The 18,739-nt window shown below is 39.9% G+C and overlaps 1 protein-coding gene across 1 annotated transcript in view; it reads left to right on the top strand.

Moving 5' to 3' along the window:
- The window catches only part of KDM3B (lysine demethylase 3B), a gene marked incomplete at both ends in the record, with an annotated part of 59,968 nt that overhangs the window by 22,563 nt on the left and 18,666 nt on the right, over nt 1-18,739 (top strand). Inside the window, 7 exons of the mRNA XM_084251736.1 lie at nt 1,508-1,582; nt 4,210-4,809; nt 8,629-9,865; nt 11,222-11,423; nt 14,411-14,625; nt 15,371-15,523; nt 17,955-18,062. Of these exons, the coding sequence (XP_084107862.1) occupies nt 1,508-1,582; nt 4,210-4,809; nt 8,629-9,865; nt 11,222-11,423; nt 14,411-14,625; nt 15,371-15,523; nt 17,955-18,062 (2,590 nt within the window). The remainder of the gene's footprint in view (nt 1-1,507; nt 1,583-4,209; nt 4,810-8,628; nt 9,866-11,221; nt 11,424-14,410; nt 14,626-15,370; nt 15,524-17,954; nt 18,063-18,739) is intronic.

Raw genomic sequence — 18,739 nt, forward strand, 5'->3', positions numbered from 1 at the left:
GTAAAGCAATGTACAAATGTGAAGTGGTGTCATTTTATCATATTCATAAAAACTTATAGTCAAAAATCTGGGTCAGTTAGCATTTGCTTTTGTAGTATTTATGCCTTAGATGCTGATATTCTCTTTTTCTGCTGAAAAAAATTGTCTCTGAAGTAATAAGTGGAAAGAGCATAGCACCTGGAGACCTGTCTAGGAAAAACGGTAGAATGTTTCGAAACAAAAGCTACTTATGACATCTTGAATTTGTTTCAGACTTTGCTTTAAAAGTCATATTGAATGTAAACATACATGATTTTATTTATGTCTTGACTTTTTATTACTAATCTTTATTTTAAAATTTGAAACAGTATAAAATAAATAGTGAAAGCCACCCCTTCCCCTAGGGAAATAGCACTCACTCCAATAGTAACTAACGTTAAACAGTTTGGTATGTATCCATATTCTTCATCTTATGTCTCTTTGTCCTGACATATTATCTTATACAATACTTATGTAAATCATACATTAACAAATGGGGTCATATGTTACATGGAGTTCTGTAATTTTTACCCTTTTTACTTAATTGTAAATTATAAATGTCTTTGTGTCAATTTATAGAATCTGCCTCATCCTTTTAAAATAGATGCCTCCTCTTCCTCTAATGGAGTATCATAACTAATTTAATCTAAAATGATGGCCATTTAAATCATTGACAGTACTTTCACTAATTCAAATAATGCCACAGTTAATATCCTAGACCGTATGTCGTTGTACACTATTTCACATTATTTATTGAAATAAATTTCTAGGCATAGAATTGCTGCATCAAAGGAAGTGCACATAAATCCGACACTCACATTGTTTTTATTCTTTAAAGTAGTATTTTTAATGATCATTGCTTCTGATGTTTTTTGATTTCTTTGTTATACAGAATAGGATTATTTAAGAGATGAAGAATTTGAAATTAATGTCTCTAAAAAAGACACTAGAACATTGAACTCAGTTCCTTTATTCACTCAACAAATATTTGAATGCTTACTATTTTCCAGACCTTGCTTTAAAATATGTTGTTAGGGCCTCCCCTGGTGGCGTAGGTGGTTGAGCACGGTGCTGTGAAGCTTTCTGCAGCGCCGGTTCGATCCCGGCCTGCCAGCGAGGGTCCCACATAATGCCACAGACCTCTCCGCCTCGCCCACTGCTCCCCTCAGCAGTGTATTTTGTCAGTCTGCCTGTTCTGTTCCCTGCTCTGTCTCTCGTGAATTCTCTCATCCTCCCGCTCATCTGGCCTGTACCCTGGTTCTTATGTAAATGAATAAGTAAATCTTTTAAAAATATGTTTTTATTCTAGCAGTAAATAGATTGTAGAGATTTCTGCTTTCATGAGGCTTTCATTCTAGTCGGGGGGTAGGAACAAAGAGATAATTACATAGATTAGAAAAATACATGTGTTTTTGGTGGACTAAGCTTTACATCTTTTCTCTTTTTTTTTTTTTTCTTTTTTTTTTTTGCCATCCTGCTCCTACTGTAGAGTGGTGAGATCAAGTCCGTAGATCCCAGATTGATCCATGTGATGCTGATGGATAATTCAACGCCTCAGAATGAGGTACAGTAATGAACTGAGTCTGAGTAGACTCCTCAACTTGCATTATCTTGTTATGTAGATTCTTTATGTGTGTGTTATCCAAGGATACTCTGGCTTTCAGTTCTGGTCACTTTACATTCATTACTTTCCATGGTCTGGTCTAGTTAAGGGAGTATAATCTCAAGAAAGAAACCTAGTATCTGAGACAGCTCCTTTAGTCATGGCTATGTTCTCTAGCCATTTAAAAGTTCATAGCCTAACTATTTCTTCTTATGTTCTTTAAGGACAGATACATTTGAAAGATAGAGTGGAAAGTTAAAGACATAATAAGTGGTAGTAATATTCATGACCTAGTCTGTAATAAGAGAGGGAGGAGAAGCTGCATCCTCATTTTCTTTCCATTAGGTGGTAGTGAGCTCCAAGGGAGTATGAAATTCCATATCCCAAGAAGAATCAAACCAAACAGGTACCTATTTCAGTGCTCAGCACACAGTGGATTACTCCATAATTATGAACCAGGCCAACTCTTGGTTCATTTAGAATTATCATGGTGTCCCCCACCCCCCATCCCCCGACCCCCTGCCAAAAAAAATAGTGTTGCAAATTGGTGCCTAACCAATCAAGAACTCCTGTGTGAATTTCCTTCAGCAGGACATTGACTCAGACAACTATCTGTGTATTTCTCATAGTCTCTTAACACCTCTAATACTGCTATGTTGACTACTTCAGCAAAGTATATTGTCCGTTCTCATCTTTATCCAGTTATTCCTGACCTGCTAAAATCAGATCACAGTAGGAAAAGAAGATTCAGGATTAAATTTAATAGCTCTTTACTACATATTATATTACCACAGATAGAATAGTTCTCTTGACTATATTTATATGGCTTTAAACACCTGTTACTTTGATGATGTATAAGTCCCCTTTTGTATTCTCTTCCTTATTTCATTCATATATTAAACACCTGTTACATGATAAGGTACATTCATCTGGCCAGATAAAGCTGGAGGGTGTTGGTCATAGTGTCCTAGGCTGCTCCTAATCACGTGTGTCCTGTTTTTTTAGGACATATAAGTTGTTGCTCAGGGAGGTTGCTGTGAGCTAGGCTCTGCCAATTGGCTAGATGAGTGAGTGATGAGATCTGTGTTTTTCTGCAACAGATGTTCCCTCTTACGTTTATAGCTTTGCCATGATGTGACTCTCAGATAGCAAAGTGTGATTATTATTAACAGTTATACAATCAGTTCCATAGACAGATTCTACAGTAACCGTTCTTAGATATCCACGGTTATCTCATCATGAACAGGAAAAGAGAGATTTCACCGACCATACTTCTATAGTTCCATGACACTAAAAACTAGGTGGTGATAGGGGTTGAAGAAAAGGTGATGTTTTAAAAAAAGATCAAATGAAAACTATTTTTAGCAAATAAAAATAGCTCTTGAATGAAAGATTGAGAAACTTAGATTAATATTACCGACAGTATGGGGGAAACAAGTAAATCTTGAACTTTGGTTAAGAGTTGTAGTAGGAAATTAAAGGAGTTAAGACAGAATCGAAGACAGAAAAGAAATATAGAAGTGCAGGAAGACATATAAAATTTGAAAACATTTTAGTTACAACAGTGGCAATAATGATTGCAACAAATGTACAGATCTACACAATCTGTAAATATTTAGTGGCAATAAAAGTAGACTTAAGTTGGTAAATGTAATGACTAAATAACTGTCACTAACTTTTTGCAGTCCTAACCCACGTTATCTGAATAAAAAAATGATATGAAGGTTTGAATAAAACTGAAAGGAATACCTGCTTCATGGTGGGATACCAGTCTAAGGAATATTACAGTCACAAGTCCTTGCTGCACAAAGATTGCCTAAGATAATGTTAGCTGTCTCCCAAGACTTCCTCCCCTTTTCCTTAGGGAAAGATTTCATTCAGACATAAGAATTATTTGGCCTCAACACTAAGGCACAAGTAATATTGCATGAGTGAAATTATTTCAAGAGCTGAGAGGTTTGGCTGTTTGGTCTGTGGTAGCCTGCCTTTTTTATTTCCCTCTAATTGCTTTTAAACAATGTCTGGAGCCTGTTTGTGTCTTTATAGTGTCCATAGAACAATCTAGACTTCTGTTGGAGTCATCTTTCCTTTGGTCATTGGCTCACAAATGTTGGTTTTCCTATTGTGGTGGATTTTATTCCTAAAATCCACCAGATTTTAGTGACTTCTGGATAGAGGAGATCTTATATTTTATATTTCAGTACTTGAAGTGCCACTTTCTGTCTACAAGGAAATAAATAGATTTTATCATCAAGGGGTAAATGAGCTTTCAGAATAGCTTTCACAGTTTGTTTTGTAAAATAAATTCCACAAATTTTTTAAACCCTCAAAGTGTATTTCAGGAAGTTCAGTGCATTTTGTTTAAGGGAAAGTTTGCCAAGTTTATTAATCTCTAGTAACCACTGTCTTGAATATGTGTTATGTAAATGGAATCACAGGAAGATTGGAGGCTTTTGACAAAGGGGAGTCTCAGAGATGGCATTGGAACTTGGCGATCTATGCCTGCTTTGATAGTCTGCTTCTGATTTATGGTTTTCACAGGTTGGAAAGTCCCTGATAATAAATCTTTTTTGAATTTTGTTTTGTAGGGGGGTACCTTAAAAGCAGTAAAATCTTCCAAAGGAAAGAAGAAGAGAGAGAGCATAGAGGGGAAAGATGGCCGAAGGAGGAAAAGTGCTTCGGACTCTGGGTGTGACCCTGCATCAAAGAAATTAAAAGGAGACAGGGGTGAAGTAGACAGTAATGGGAGCGATGGAGGTGAGGCAAGCCGAGGGCCCTGGAAAGGAGGGAATGCCAGTGGAGAGCCAGGGCTGGATCAGAGAGCGAAGCAGCCATCAACTGCATTTGTCCCCCAGATTAACCGCAACATTCGCTTTGCCACTTACACCAAAGAAAACGGCAGGACTCTGGTGGTGCAGGATGAGCCAGTAGGTGGGGAGACACCTGTACCTTTCACTCCGTATTCTACAGCCACAGGTCAGACACCTTTGGCTCCAGAGGTGGGTGGAGCCGAAAACAAAGAGACAGGAAAAACACTGGAACAAGTTGGCCAGGGCATGGTGGCTTCAGCAGCTGTGGTCACTACTGCCAGCTCTACCCCAACCACGGTGAGGATCTCAGACACTGGCCTTGCAGCAGGGACTGGGCCGGAAAAACAGAAAGGCAGCTGGTCACAGGCCCCAGGAGAGGTGAGTTGTTTCAGGGGCAGATTTTCAAGATTTGGGTTCATTCTTTTACCCTCTTTATTGTTAACACATTAAAAAGCACCTCCTATGCCACAGGGAAGGAGTATTTCTGAAACAAGCCTTAAATTGTACTCTGTAGATAGTCCTTTAACTGCTCATTGGGCAAATGCATCTATTTTAATAACTTTATTAGCTCTTAACAGTCACCTGAACAATTGAGCTAATCAAAAACTGATTATACAAGTCAATTTAATGAGATGTTGAAATAGATCTGGTGGGGAATCTTTTTAATTCAGTGATCTGTTTAGTTCATGTAGTGGTCGAACCTACACCAGGACTACAAGACACAAGGTTAATGAATTAAGTGTTGGTGATGGTAAACACTATAATTAAGATGATGTGAAAATTACTATTACCAACCCATATTTTCAGTTCATCAATTTCTATATTTTCCCTTGACATGAGGCTTCTTTCCATAATTTGATATGGCCATAAGTTTGTTGTTGTTTTCCCAACTTAATCTTTTTAAACCTTACTTGGAAAATTTGATGGAATTAATCACAGTAGTATCCACAGTACTGTATTCTTTCTCTGGTATGTATGTATTGTTGCTGAAATGGAACTTTTATGGGCCCAGCACGCTTCCGCTGCGCTACTCTGCTATCTGAAATGGAACTTTTAAATGCAAGTTAATATCAAGTTAACTCTTTTTTTGGTCACCAAGGAATCTTTTTTTTTTTTTTTTTCCCAAACTGGCTGTTAGCTCAAACTGGAATCTGAAATACAAAGATAAAATACTAAATGAATATATATAGGAAATTATATATAGTAATAAAATTGCTATATATAGTAAACTATATGTAGAAAATTACTGTGTGCTAAGTACTGTATTTTATAAACAAAGACTTGAAATTCCTATTTGAAGGAGCTCACATCCTAAAATGGAATCATTTTAAATATAACAAAACCCAATAAAAAATGGCATGTACATTTCATCTGACAACTTCCCCTCCCTAACAAACGCAGCATGTTAATCCCTAGTGTGCAGGAATAGGAAGAGAGGTGAAGTGTCCATGCAGAAGAGAAGGCTTATAAATACAGCTTTCACACTGTTCATGGTTACTTCATCAGCATTCCCAAGAGAACTAGGTGAGGATTTCTAGTGTTGAATTGCCCGAATTAATTAAAATCATCTCCATGTCAAAGGTAATACAGATATAAATGGGGATTACAAAATACACCAATTTTATATGCTGTGAAAAGAGATACAATGTATGCTATTATTCTTGGAGAAGCAAAGTTGAATCGATGACATGTTAATTCTAATGGCATTTTCCAAACTGCTTGGAGAAACTATATCAGTAACTTTGCTAATGTGTTAGCCTAAATATTCTTCTGGGATGTGACTTAAAAATACAGAAATGGATGTTTCCATTATGATGTTGAATCTAAAATAGGGACACAGACCCCAGAAACTTCTTGCCCAAAAAATAGAGTTGAAATCTGTTTGTCATCACTTTCTATAAGAAAAGAACTTGGAATTTAATCATTGAAGGAAAATTAAAGACCATCCAAATTATTTTTCATTCATCTGGGTATTTATTTTTAAAGGGTAACTTTACTAGTGAAACTTGAGGTATACCTATGCTGGTTTCCTGTAGTCATGCAGGTGTCAAGGCTCCTGGCCAAATCCTCTTAGTGAAACAACAACAAAGTCTCAGGGCTGTGTCTGTCTATTCACTTCTTTTTTGTTGGGTAAGGGTTTAAATCAATGGTAGTTGGTTAATGGAAAATTAAAAAAAAAAAAGAAATGAACTTTAAATTTTTAACTCTAAATACCCTGAAGCAGTCATTTGGAGGCTGTTGATCATCTTCCAGGTTCTCATGCCTCTGTGCCACCCTCACACAAAGTCCTAATATAGACTCCTCTTGCATATTTAAAGAGCACCTTAAATAAATTAAACTCCCCCCTTTTTCAACAACAGTCCTTTTGTTTACCTGGAATAATTTTTTACACTGTGGTAAAATAATACCTAACATAAAATAGGCCATTTTAACCATGTTAAAGTGTACAATGCTGTGACCTTTAGTATAGCCACAATGTTGTGCAACCATCACCACTGTCTAGTTCCAGGAATTTTTATCATCCCAAAAGGAAACCTTTTTTTTTTTTTTTTTTTTCTTATTTATATAAGCACTGGGTACAGTCAGAAGCATGGAAGGGTGAGAGAATTCACCAGAGCCAGAGCGTAGAACAGAACAGGCAGACTGATGAAATTCACTGCTGAGGGGAGCAGCAGGCAGCAGGAGAGGTCTGCGCGCCATGTGGGACCCTCGCCCGGTGGCCGGGGATCAAACCGGCACTGCAGAGGCTGCGGGCAGCTTCGCAACCCAGCGCTCAACCGCTGCGCCACCAGGGAGGCCCTTTTTTTTTTTTTTTAAGATTTATTTTATTTATACAAGAGCCGGGGTACAGGCCAGATGCACAGGAGGGTGAGGATTCACCAAAGACAGAGCGGGGAACAGAACAGGCAGATTGATGAAATACACTGCTGAGGGGAGCAGTGGGCAAGACAGGAGAGTTCTGCTAACCATGTGGGCTGCTTGGAGGTAGGTGGGGATTGAACTGGCACTGCAGAGGCTGCAGACAGCTTCATAGCGCTGCATTCAACTGTTGCCTGCGCCACTAGGGAAGCCCCCCAAAAGGAAACCTTTATGCATTAAGCAGCCATGGAGTAATTTTTATTTCTAGTGTTTTAAAGTGAATGGTCAGGGAGACCATCCTCTACTATCTGAAAGTTAATTTTAATTTTATTATTATTTTTAGTAATCTATATGTAAGGATCTGGATTTTTTTAAACTAGCAACTGTTACATACATAACGGCTTATACCTTCCCATGGATGTTTCTCTCTGTGTGCATATATGGAAATGTAATATATATACAAAAATGACCCTATCCTTTATTCACATGCAGATGTTAATATTGTCAGGGTAAAAGAAGTAAAGTGTTTTTTTCATTCTCCAGTTTGTTAAGCTGGAAGCATGACCACACTTCCTTTTTAGAGTCTTATTAGCTCCTCATGATAACAAAAGGGTTCAATAACCTTTAATTTAAGAGCTAAAATTCTTTAATTTTAGCATCTTTAGGTCTAACTATAATTAAAGCAGATATTCAATCTTTGAGTTGACTTGGACCCATAAATAAATGGCCATATTTCAAAAGAGTGCATTTTGGGGAATTCTAGACTAATAAAGAGAATACTTTTCCTTAATGTACAGTAAGATTGTCAGGAAGCTGAAGTCACTTTTGTAAGATGGGCATTTTGCAATAGCTGAAATCAATCAAAACCTTAACAATTGAGCCAATAACAAGGTCACTAAGTATATTTCATAGTAAAAGCTGATCTCTGCTCAGGAACCCTTTTCCTCCAATTACCTGGTGGTATCTTGTCATTTCCAAATAGATAGATACTAAGTCGGTGGCCATACCATCCTGAACATGCCCAAGTTTGTCCATACAGATACTAAGAGGCCTACACAGCCTTCTACTGCTGCCACAACCAGTTGGCTAATCACCAAATGAGTGACAGGATAAATGAAATCCTGTTTTCTAATTCACCTTACTATAGATACCCTCTATGTGGTCTCTGGCAGGTTTCTCCCCTAGTGCTGATGAAATCTAATATTAAGGGCAGTTTTCTTGGAATTAGAGGCAGAAAGAAGTTGACTGGCTCACAAGAAATGTTGACCTAGATCCAAGAAAGATCATAAGGTTCTTAAGAGAAGCCATCATCACTAACTTAGATTACCTTCTTTTCAGAATTCAAGAAATTCTATTCTGGCTTCTTCTGGATTTGGAGCATCTCTCCCAAGTTCATCACAACCTTTGACTTTTGGAAGTGGAAGGAGCCAATCCAATGGGGTTCTAGCTACAGAGACCAAATCTTTGGGCTTCTCTTTTGGCTGCAGCTCTGCACCAGAGTCTCAGAAAGACTCCGACCTCTCCAAAAACTTGTTTTTTCAGTGCATGTCCCAAACATTACCCACCAGTAACTACTTCACTAACGTTTCAGAGAGTTTGATTGATGATTCCTCCAGTCGAGACTCATTTAAACAAAGCCTTGAGAGCCTATGTAAAGGCAGATCCGCTCTTGGAGCAGATTCTAAATCCGGCTCTAAGGCTGGCAGCTCTGTGGACCGAAAAGTGCCCGCAGAGTCCATGCCCACCCTCACGCCAGCCTTTCCACGGAGCCTCCTTAATACCCGAACCCCAGAGAGTCATGAAAATCTATTTTTACAGCCCCCTAAACTGTCCCGAGAAGAGCCCTCTAACCCTTTCCTGGCATTTGTGGAAAAAGTTGAACACAGCCCTTTCAGCAGCTTTGCATCTCAGGCATCAGGTAGCTCTTCCACTGCTACCACTGTCACCTCTAAGGCAGCACCCAGCTGGCCCGAGTCTCACTCCTCTGCAGACTCGGCATCTTTAGCAAAGAAGAAAACTCTCTTCATCACAACTGACTCCTCCAAGCTGGTGTCCGGGGTTCTGGGCTCAGCTCTTACCACCGGAGGTCCGAGCCTCTCTGCAATGGGGAATGGCCGCTCCAGTTCACCCACCAGCAGCCTCACCCAGCCCATTGAAATGCCTACTCTCTCCTCCAGCCCCACAGAGGAGAGGCCAACTGTGGGGCCTGGGCAGCAGGACAATCCCCTCCTCAAAACCTTTAGTAATGTCTTTGGCAGGCACTCAGGCAGCTTTCTGTCCTCCCCAGCTGATTTTTCACAGGAGAACAAAGCTCCTTTTGAAGCTGTGAAAAGGTTCTCACTGGATGAGCGAAGCTTGGCCTGCAGACAGGACTCAGACTCCAGCACCAACAGTGACCTGTCAGATTTGAGCGACTCTGAGGAGCAGCTGCAGGCCAAAACTGGCTTGAAGGGGATTCCGGAGCACCTGATGGGGAAGCTGGGCCCCAATGGGGAGCGCAGTGCTGAACTGTTGCTGGGCAAAGGCAAAGGGAAGCAGGCCCCCAAGGGCCGGCCTCGGACCGCCCCCTTGAAAGGTGATCCTGCTGGGGCTTTACTTGGGCTTGGCTGTAGCCCTAGATTCGAATGCCTTTTTTTTTTTCCCTTAAGTAATGATTTTGGCTGATCAGTCTTAATTCCTTTTTTTTTTTTTAATTTGTTTTTTGCATAGAAGAACTGGGGTGTAGACCAGAGGTGCAGGGCAGGTGGTGGGGGTGTGTGTGTGTGTGTGAGGATTCACCAGAGACAGAGTGGGATACAGAACAGGTATATTTACTAAAACATACTGCTAAGGGGAACAGCAGGCAAGACATGAGAGGTCTGGTGTGCCATATGTGGGTTAGCTCCCTGGCTGGGGATCGAACTGAGGCCAACCATAGTTGTGATAGCACTGAGACTTAATCCCTAGGCCACCAGGGAGGCCCTTGAATGCCTTTTCTGGTCTGTGGAAGTAGAGGCACTGTCTTTGATGGAAAGTTTGGTAATCTCTAGAATTACATAGCCAGAGATGCTCGGTAGGAGAACCCTTGTAGATCTTCTGCTTCATGGCAAGATTGTACCTAAACCAGCACAGTACAGGGGGAAGGCGGGATCTCTGTTACATATAATGATAATGCCACAAAGAAAGGACCTTGATCTTATTTTCAGTAAGAACTCTTTCTTAATGTTTTTTTCATCCCTTTTCTACTTCACTTTAGCCCATCATTTTTAGTTACAAAGTACTAGTCTCCATTCTTATGTAGCAGCTTTTGTAGAGAATCATCCCTCCATTTCCTCCTCCCTTGACGTCTATATTAAGTTTTCATGCTCTTCCAAAAGCCATTAACTCCTATTATGTAAGGTTATGTTCAGAATGTATAAGGATAAGTGTTTAACAGAAAGTCTGATGGTAAAAATAACTTATCGTTAGGAATTGGTATCCCATGGGAGCCCATGATTCTGTGATTGATAGAACAGTCGTCCTGAGGGGCTGGAGGCAAGAAGCAACTACCATCTGAATTTTGGATTTATTTTATTTATTTATGCATACAAGAGCTGGGGTGTAGGCCAGACGTGCAGAGGGGCAGGAGTGAAGGGATTCACCAGAGACAGTGGGGAGCAGAACAGGTGGATTGAGTGAAATACATAGCATTTTGGGTTCTTATTCATGCCCAGAGTTGCTTGGCCTAATGAGGCACTTCCCACAAATTATCCATGATCTTTAGCTCCTAAGTAAAACCTCTTTGCTCTTTCCCCTTCCTCTTTGTGAGGATGGACCTGAAGAGCACATGCCCAAGCAATGCAGAGAGGAGTGGCCCAGGTCAGGGCACTTGTCTTTGCCCAAGATCTTAATCTTACAAAGTCTCATTTATACCACTTATGATCCATCCTTTCTCCTCCCTCCCTTGCCACAGTTGGCCAATCAGTGCTGAAAGATGTAAGCAAAGTGAAGAAGCTGAAGCAGTCTGGAGAGCCCTTCCTGCAGGATGGGTCGTGCATCAATGTAGCCCCTCACTTGCATAAGTGTCGTGAATGCCGCCTGGAGCGGTATCGGAAGTTTAAGGAACAAGAGCAAGATGATTCCACTGTGGCCTGCCGCTTCTTTCACTTTCGGAGGTACCCAAACTCCTCTCTTTGCCTCCTTTAGTTTCCGGTAGTGATACAACTCCCACCCTTTCCCTGAATCTAAATATATTTCATTCACAGACTTTTTCATATTCCTTTCACATTTGCTCTTAGAGCCTATGCTGAGGATCTCCTGTAGTAATCATTTAGTTTGAATTGTGAAATGACCTGTGGCTTTGTCCTTAGAAAATTGAAGTTGCACAGTTTTGGTGTCAGCCCCTGAGCTACATTTTGTTATTCCTATCTTGATTCCATTTGAAAGCAGTGGTATAATCAGGACTCCATTTTGTCTTATGGATCTGCCTGACCACTTACTCCCCTTCAGTACTGGGATAACTGGAATCCCCTAGAGAGAAGGGGGAGTAAGATTAGGACTGTGAAGCATCTTTGGGATAGAGATAACTAATAAAAGTTATAAGGATAATCTTGCTTTTACCAAACAACAGCTAGTTACTCTTTTTCTGCTCAGTGAACCTAGAAAAGAAATTTCTTCTAAATGATATTTCAAGAATCTCAAAAATTTAAAGGAATCCAAATGATTTCTCCATGTAGTGTGAATTTACTTACTCAACAAATGTTTATTGAGCACATAATGTGTGCCAGCCATTGTTCTACGCATTGAGGATTAAACAATGTACAGAACTATCAAATTCCAATCTTTAGTAGATTTGTACTCTAGTTGGAGAGGCAGGCAGTAAATCAGAAAAAAAAAAAGAATAAATATATGTCAACTGATAATAACTATGAGAAAAATAAAGAAGGGGAAGAGGATTAAAGTGTGATGAGACTATAGGGACTATAGTTTAAAACACAGTGATTTTAGAAAGTGAGATTTGAGTGATGATCTGAAGGAAGTAAGGAGGTGAGCCATGCCTTGGGCGGGGAGACAAGTATTCGTCTCATATATTCTATAAGAGCAAATATCCTGTGGCTGGAATATTTTTCATGTGTTCATGGGGCTAAGGTGGCTAAAATAATGTAATCTAGTGGGTAAAGAAGTTGAAGTCATAGAGTTAAATTTGTTACTAGCAGATTTTAAAGGACTTCTGTAAAAGTCTTGTTTGTATACTGAATAAGTCATTGGTGGTTTGAGCTGATGAGTGACACTGATGAATGTTTTAAGGATCACTGATACTATCTTTTTGAGAATAGATTATATTGAGGCAAAAGCTGAAACAGGGAGAAATTAGAAGACTGTTGGAATTATCCAGGTGAGAAATGATGAGGGGCGGTGAGTGAGAGATGACTGCAGTGAGGTAGCCATGAAGGTAATAAGAAGTGGTTGGGTTAAGGATATGCTTTGAAGGTAGACCCCACATGGTTTTCTGATGGGTTAGAAGTGAAATAGGAAAGAAAGAAAGGATTCAAGGATGAGTCTATGGTTATTGGCCTCAAAAGTGAAAGAATGGAATTACCATTTACAGATAAGGAGAGTTCTCTGAGAAAAATAGGTTTGGGGAGGAAAATTAATTTTAATTTAGGCACATTATATTTGAGGTGCCTCTTAGATTTCCAAATGAGATGTTGAAAGGGCAACTTCATCTACAACTCTAAAGTTGAGGGTAAGGTCACAAGAAAAAAATTTAACTCTAAATGGTGATGTTAACTAGGCTCATGGGGTGATCACCTGACAGTAATACAGTTGTACACCTGACAGTAATATTATAAATATTATTTGTCAGTTAACCTCATTAAGATAGAGATGTTGAATTGGCAGCTGGATTTACAATTCTACAGCTAAGGGAAAAGGTCCATCCTAGAGATTGAAATTTATATGTCTTAATTTATTCCCAGGTTTCACACACACACACGCACACACACACACACAAATTAGATGTTACCAGTTATTTAAAGCTGAGTCTGAGATTATGTAGGCAGAGAGAAGAAGCAGTCCAAGAATTGAGTTCAGGAGCTTTCCAGTATTTAGAGGTGGCAAAGATGAGGCAGAACAAGTAAGGAAGACTGAGAAAGAAAAGCTAGTAAGGGATCCTAGAAGAAAACTGAGGAAGATATTTCCAGGAAGGACTAATGAACTAACGGTTATTTGGCCTAGTAAGATATTGGAAGTAACCATTGGGCATGCATGAGGGGATGACCTTTACAAAAACAGTTTTGGTAGATTGGTGAGGGATTGGAGTGGTTTAAGAAAATAAAAGGGAAAGAAACTATGACAGTCAGTATAGACATTTAAGAAACTTTGCATTAACAAGCAGATAAATGGAGGAGAATGGGATTAGGATGATTTTTGAAGATAGAAAATCTTTCAGAGTATTTTGAGATAGCATGTTTAAATATTGACATGTATGCTTCAGTAGAGAAGAAAATAGATGGCATAGAAGAGAAAATTAGTAGAGGGATGCCTGTGAAAGGATACAATGTGAAGACTGGTCTTCACCAGGGTTTGGTTCATCATTATAGCAAATCTGATGCAGTACATGGGCCCTGTTATAAGATGTGGTAGTATAATGGTAGAAGTTGATGGAAGTTCTCTGGCTCCTTGTATTTTCTCATTGGAACTATTAGTAAGGTCCTACGGAGGAGGGGATGATACTGGAGGTTTGAAAACAAAGAAGATATGAAATAAACATCTCAGAGAAGGAGTACACTAGAAAACTACTGTGACTGCCAGGCAATATTCAGGGCAATATTCAGAGTTCACCCAACATAAGTAGACTTGAATTTAACTTATGACAGTGAACATGGCTCTCTTTTCTCTGATCATGTTGATGTGAATGCTGTTGTGGAATAGGTGAATGGAGAATCTGATGGCCATTTCTGGGGACAGTTACTAAGTGTTAACAAACCCTCTTTAGTAGTGCAGAGAATGCATACTGTGTTGGTCAAATATGGTAAAAATTCTTTACTTGAAACCTGAAAGTTTCTCTTAATTTCTTTTAGATCCTAGGATTTTAGGTATGTGTTACTTTGCTTGACTGCTGCTATTTATGTGTATTTGACTGTCTACCTTTCTGTCTCAGATTGATATTCACTCGAAAGGGAGTACTTCGCGTGGAGGGGTTTCTGAGTCCCCAGCAGAGTGACCCTGATGCCATGAACCTGTGGATTCCCTCTTCTTCCCTAGCAGAAGGGATAGACCTAGAAACCTCAAAATACATCCTGGCCAACGTTGGGGACCAGTTCTGCCAGCTTGTGATGTCCGAGAAGGAGGCCATGATGATGGTGGAGCCACACCGTAAGGCATTGTCTTGCTGGTGGTCCAGGCACTCCTAGTTGAAAACATTCACTTTCTTTTGCTTTGAGGGAGGAATGGAAGATGATGTTTTCTATGGAGGAATTAAAACTAATAAGACTTCTTTAAAGCAAACTAAATAGCTAAAGCCTATAAATCTATCTGGCAGTCCTCATTTTTTCAGCCTTTGGCAGTTAGAAAAACCAAAAATTCCTTCCCTGATGGACTTTGATTTCTGTGGAACATCTGCTATAATATGCATTTTGATCCCAATTTAGGTTTGATTCACTCAGAATATTTTCACTTTGCTTTGAACCAGTTTGTAAACAGTATTCTGTAGTTTATGACTAGATGAACTGCCGCTAGGTGCTGTGTTCATACCTTGAACCTACGTTATTCAGACATATATGATATTTCGTGTCTATGAGATAGTGTACTGTATTTCTAGACCAAGAAAAATCATACAGAGAAACTATGCCCTACATTTCTAGAGAAGAATCTTATTTCAAACTCATCCGTATTTCTAGTATCTTGATAACATGTGGCCTTCTTTCTCTGTTGACACTTATTAAGAAATAGAACTTCCACATATTTTATTTCTTTTACAATTATACGAACAAAGAGTTCATGAATCTTTTGAGTTTCATTGGTGGACAAAACAAATTGAATAGGAATCACTGGCTCTGTAGTCACTTGCTGTTGTTCAGATGGTCTGTCCCAACAAAATTCCTCTTCCTCTTTCCACCAGAGAAAGTGGCATGGAAGCGAGCCGTGCGTGGTGTACGTGAGATGTGTGATGTATGTGAAACAACTCTCTTCAACATCCACTGGGTTTGTCGCAAATGTGGATTTGGGGTCTGCCTTGACTGTTACAGGCTGAGGAAAAGCCGTCCACGCAGTGGTAAGTAAATTCCATCCTATGTACTTCTAGAGGTAACCTTTTCAGTGGATATATGGGACTTGGAAATTAAAGCAGGAATGGATTTGTACCCCCTTTAACTGCTAAACTTTATTCATCTTCGTTGTATTATGAGGCCTTAGAATTGGCAGTATACCAGCTTAACTGGGAAGGCTAAATAAATAAATTTTTGTTTCCCTTTGTTTTGCAATACCTCATTACATGCCAAGAATCCACCTCACCCATTGACTGCCTCATTCTTCCTTTTTCAAAGATAGAGTGTAACCATTGCAACTTAGTGGTTTGTAGCCTAGGCTACCAGACTTTAAAACCTACTTCTTAATTTTCAGTATACCAACTGTGATATTTTGTTTTTTATTTGTTTGTTTAAAAAGTTTTTATTTATTATATAAGAACTGGGGTACAGGCCAGAGTTGTGGGGGGTGAGAGGATTCACCAAAGACAGAGCAGGGAAGAGAACAGGCAGACGGACCGAAATACACCACTGAGGGGAGCAGCGGGCGAGACAGGAGAGGTCTTCTGTGCCATATGGATCACCTTCCTGGCTGGGGATCGAACTCATGCTGCAGTGGCTGCAGATAGCTTCATAGTGCTATTTCTTAACCCCTTATGCCACCAGGGGGGCCCCTAACTGTGGTATTTTGAACTAGTTACTTAATCTCGCAGAACCTCAGGTCTCCTTGTCCCATAACACAAAGATAATATGAGAACTTCCCTCATGACATTGTCATAAGGATTCAATAAGACAATGTATCTAAAGTGGTTAGCCTAAAACCTGACATCCACTAGGTACTACATGTCACATAGCTGTAAAAGCCCCCACTCTAGGGCCTCCTGGGTGGTGCAGCCGGTTGAGCGCCGAGCTGTGAAGCTGTCCGCAGTTTCTGCAGTACGGGTTTGATTCCGGGCGGCCAAGGAGAGTCCCACATGGCACGGCAGACCTCTTCTGTCACGCCTGCTGCTCCCCTCAGCAGTGATTTTGGTCTGTCTGCCTGTTCTGCTCCCTGCTCTGTCTCTGGTGAATCTTCTCACCCTCCCACGCCTATGGCCTGTACCCCAGCTATTGTATAAATAAAAAAAATTTTAAAAAACAAAAATTAAAAAAAAAAATAAAGCCCCCACTCTCATCATGAAAAATTAGCTCCTATAGGGATTGCCCTCTTACTATAAACAAGAAGACCTGACAAAATATATGAAACCAAAGTTTCTAGCCATTTCTTATAATTTAAATAATGGCTATCCTTCTTGATGGGAGGCTCCCACTGCACTATTTATTTAAATTTTATTTATTTTTGTGTAGAAGAACTGGGGTGCATTCTAGAGGCAAGGGTTGGGAGGATTCACCAGAGACAGAGTGGGGAGCAGAACAGGCAGATCTACTGAAATACACTGCTGAGGGGAGCAGTGGGCGAGACAGGAGAGATCTGCTGAACCATACGTGGGTTAGCTCTCTGGCTGGCATTGAACCCAGGCCACAGTGTTGATAACAGTGAGACCCAATCCCTAGGCCACCAGGGAGTCCCCCGCTGCATTATTTGTAAAAGAATTGAAAGCATGTCCACACAAAGACTTGTATTTAATGTTTAGAGCAGCTTTGTCCATGGTAGCCAAAAATTGGAAACAGTATTCCACCAACTGATGAATGGGTAAGCAAAATGTGGTATAGCCATAGCAAAATGTGGTATAGCCAGAGTACTACTCAGCTATAAAAAGGAATGAATTACTGTTACATGCAACAACACAATCATACTAAATGAAAGAAACCCAACACAAATGATTATATTGTGTTATATGAAATTCTAAAAAAAGCAAATTTTAGGGCCTCCCTGGTGGCACAAGGGGTTAAAACGCAACCTATGAAGCAATCCGCAGCCACTGCAGCACGAGTTTGATCCCCGGCCAGGGAGCAACCCACATGGTGCAGCAGACCTCTCCTGACTCACCCGCTGCTCCCCTCAGCAGTGTATTTCAGTCAATCTGCCTGTTCTGTTCCCCATTCTTTCTCTGGTGGATCCTCCTACGCCCCACACCTCTGGCCTGTGCCCCAGTTCTTGTAGGCATAAATAAATAAATCTTTTTCTTAAAAAAAGCAAATTTTAGTATTAGTTGATCAATGTTGGGCAGAGTTTAAGGGAATTTTGAAGAGGGGTGAAATGTTCTATGTTATGACTGTGGTAATGACAATAGCATACAGTTCGTATGCTTTTGTCAAAATTATTAAAGGGCACACTTTTAATTGTTGAATTTATTGTATGCAAATGCTATCTCAGTGAGACAGATTTCTTAAGAGTTAGCTGTTACCATTTTGGCCCATGAGAAAATTGGTGCTTAGGAGCTGAAATACTGACTTAATGAGAGGAATACGTTTTATGATCCTCATAAAATGAGTGAGGTTATTTCATTTGTGTTTCAGAGACAGAAGAGATGGGTGATGAAGAGGTTTTCTCCTGGTTGAAGTGTGCAAAGGGGCAGTCCCATGAACCAGAGAATCTCATGCCCACACAGATCATCCCTGGCACAGGTAAGAAAATTACTTTTTTAGATTGGTGGAAAAGAAATTTTTTTACATATAATTTACATAATGTAAAATGTGGTGAAATGGTTTATCTCAGCTTTTTTTTTAAACCTCACCAGATTTCTCTGATAATGTGAATCTTTAGATACATGAAGTTTTATACAGTCATTGCACATACTTTGCTGATTGGTCAGAAAGGTTGGTTACTTTTCTAGATAGTATTTTACATTCCTCTATGGTTGGCAGCCCCAGAATTTTGGAAAAAAAAAAAAAAAAAAAGCAAGTTCCCACCCTTCCAGAAAGACATTTGGTTTTAGGCTTGTAAACATCCAGCTGAAGTTAATCAAACCTCTTGAATCCATCAAAAAGGCAGTTTAACAGTAGGAATGAATGGTCATGTTTGTGTCACAGTCCCAGCTTACTGCAGTGATTCCTCCAGAAACTCCGTGTTTCCAGCTTCCACACTTCCATTAACATACATGCATTGAAGATGGTGAATCTGCAAAACTACTGCCTATATTCTCCTCCACTTAAGAAAGCTTGGAGGGGGCACCCCCTGGATCCTTTATACCCCAGTGCTTCCAAGCAGAAGGGCTCCCTGAGTGCAGTGGTAGGATGCCTGCTCCCTGCTGGTCCAAGCATTGGTTAAAGGTTTGTGTAAAGTTTACATTGGTCTTTTTTTT

The sequence above is a fragment of the Talpa europaea genome (genome assembly GCF_964194135.1).
Source record: "Talpa europaea genome assembly, chromosome: 13".
In the NCBI taxonomy this organism is placed as follows: Eukaryota; Metazoa; Chordata; class Mammalia; order Eulipotyphla; family Talpidae; genus Talpa; species Talpa europaea.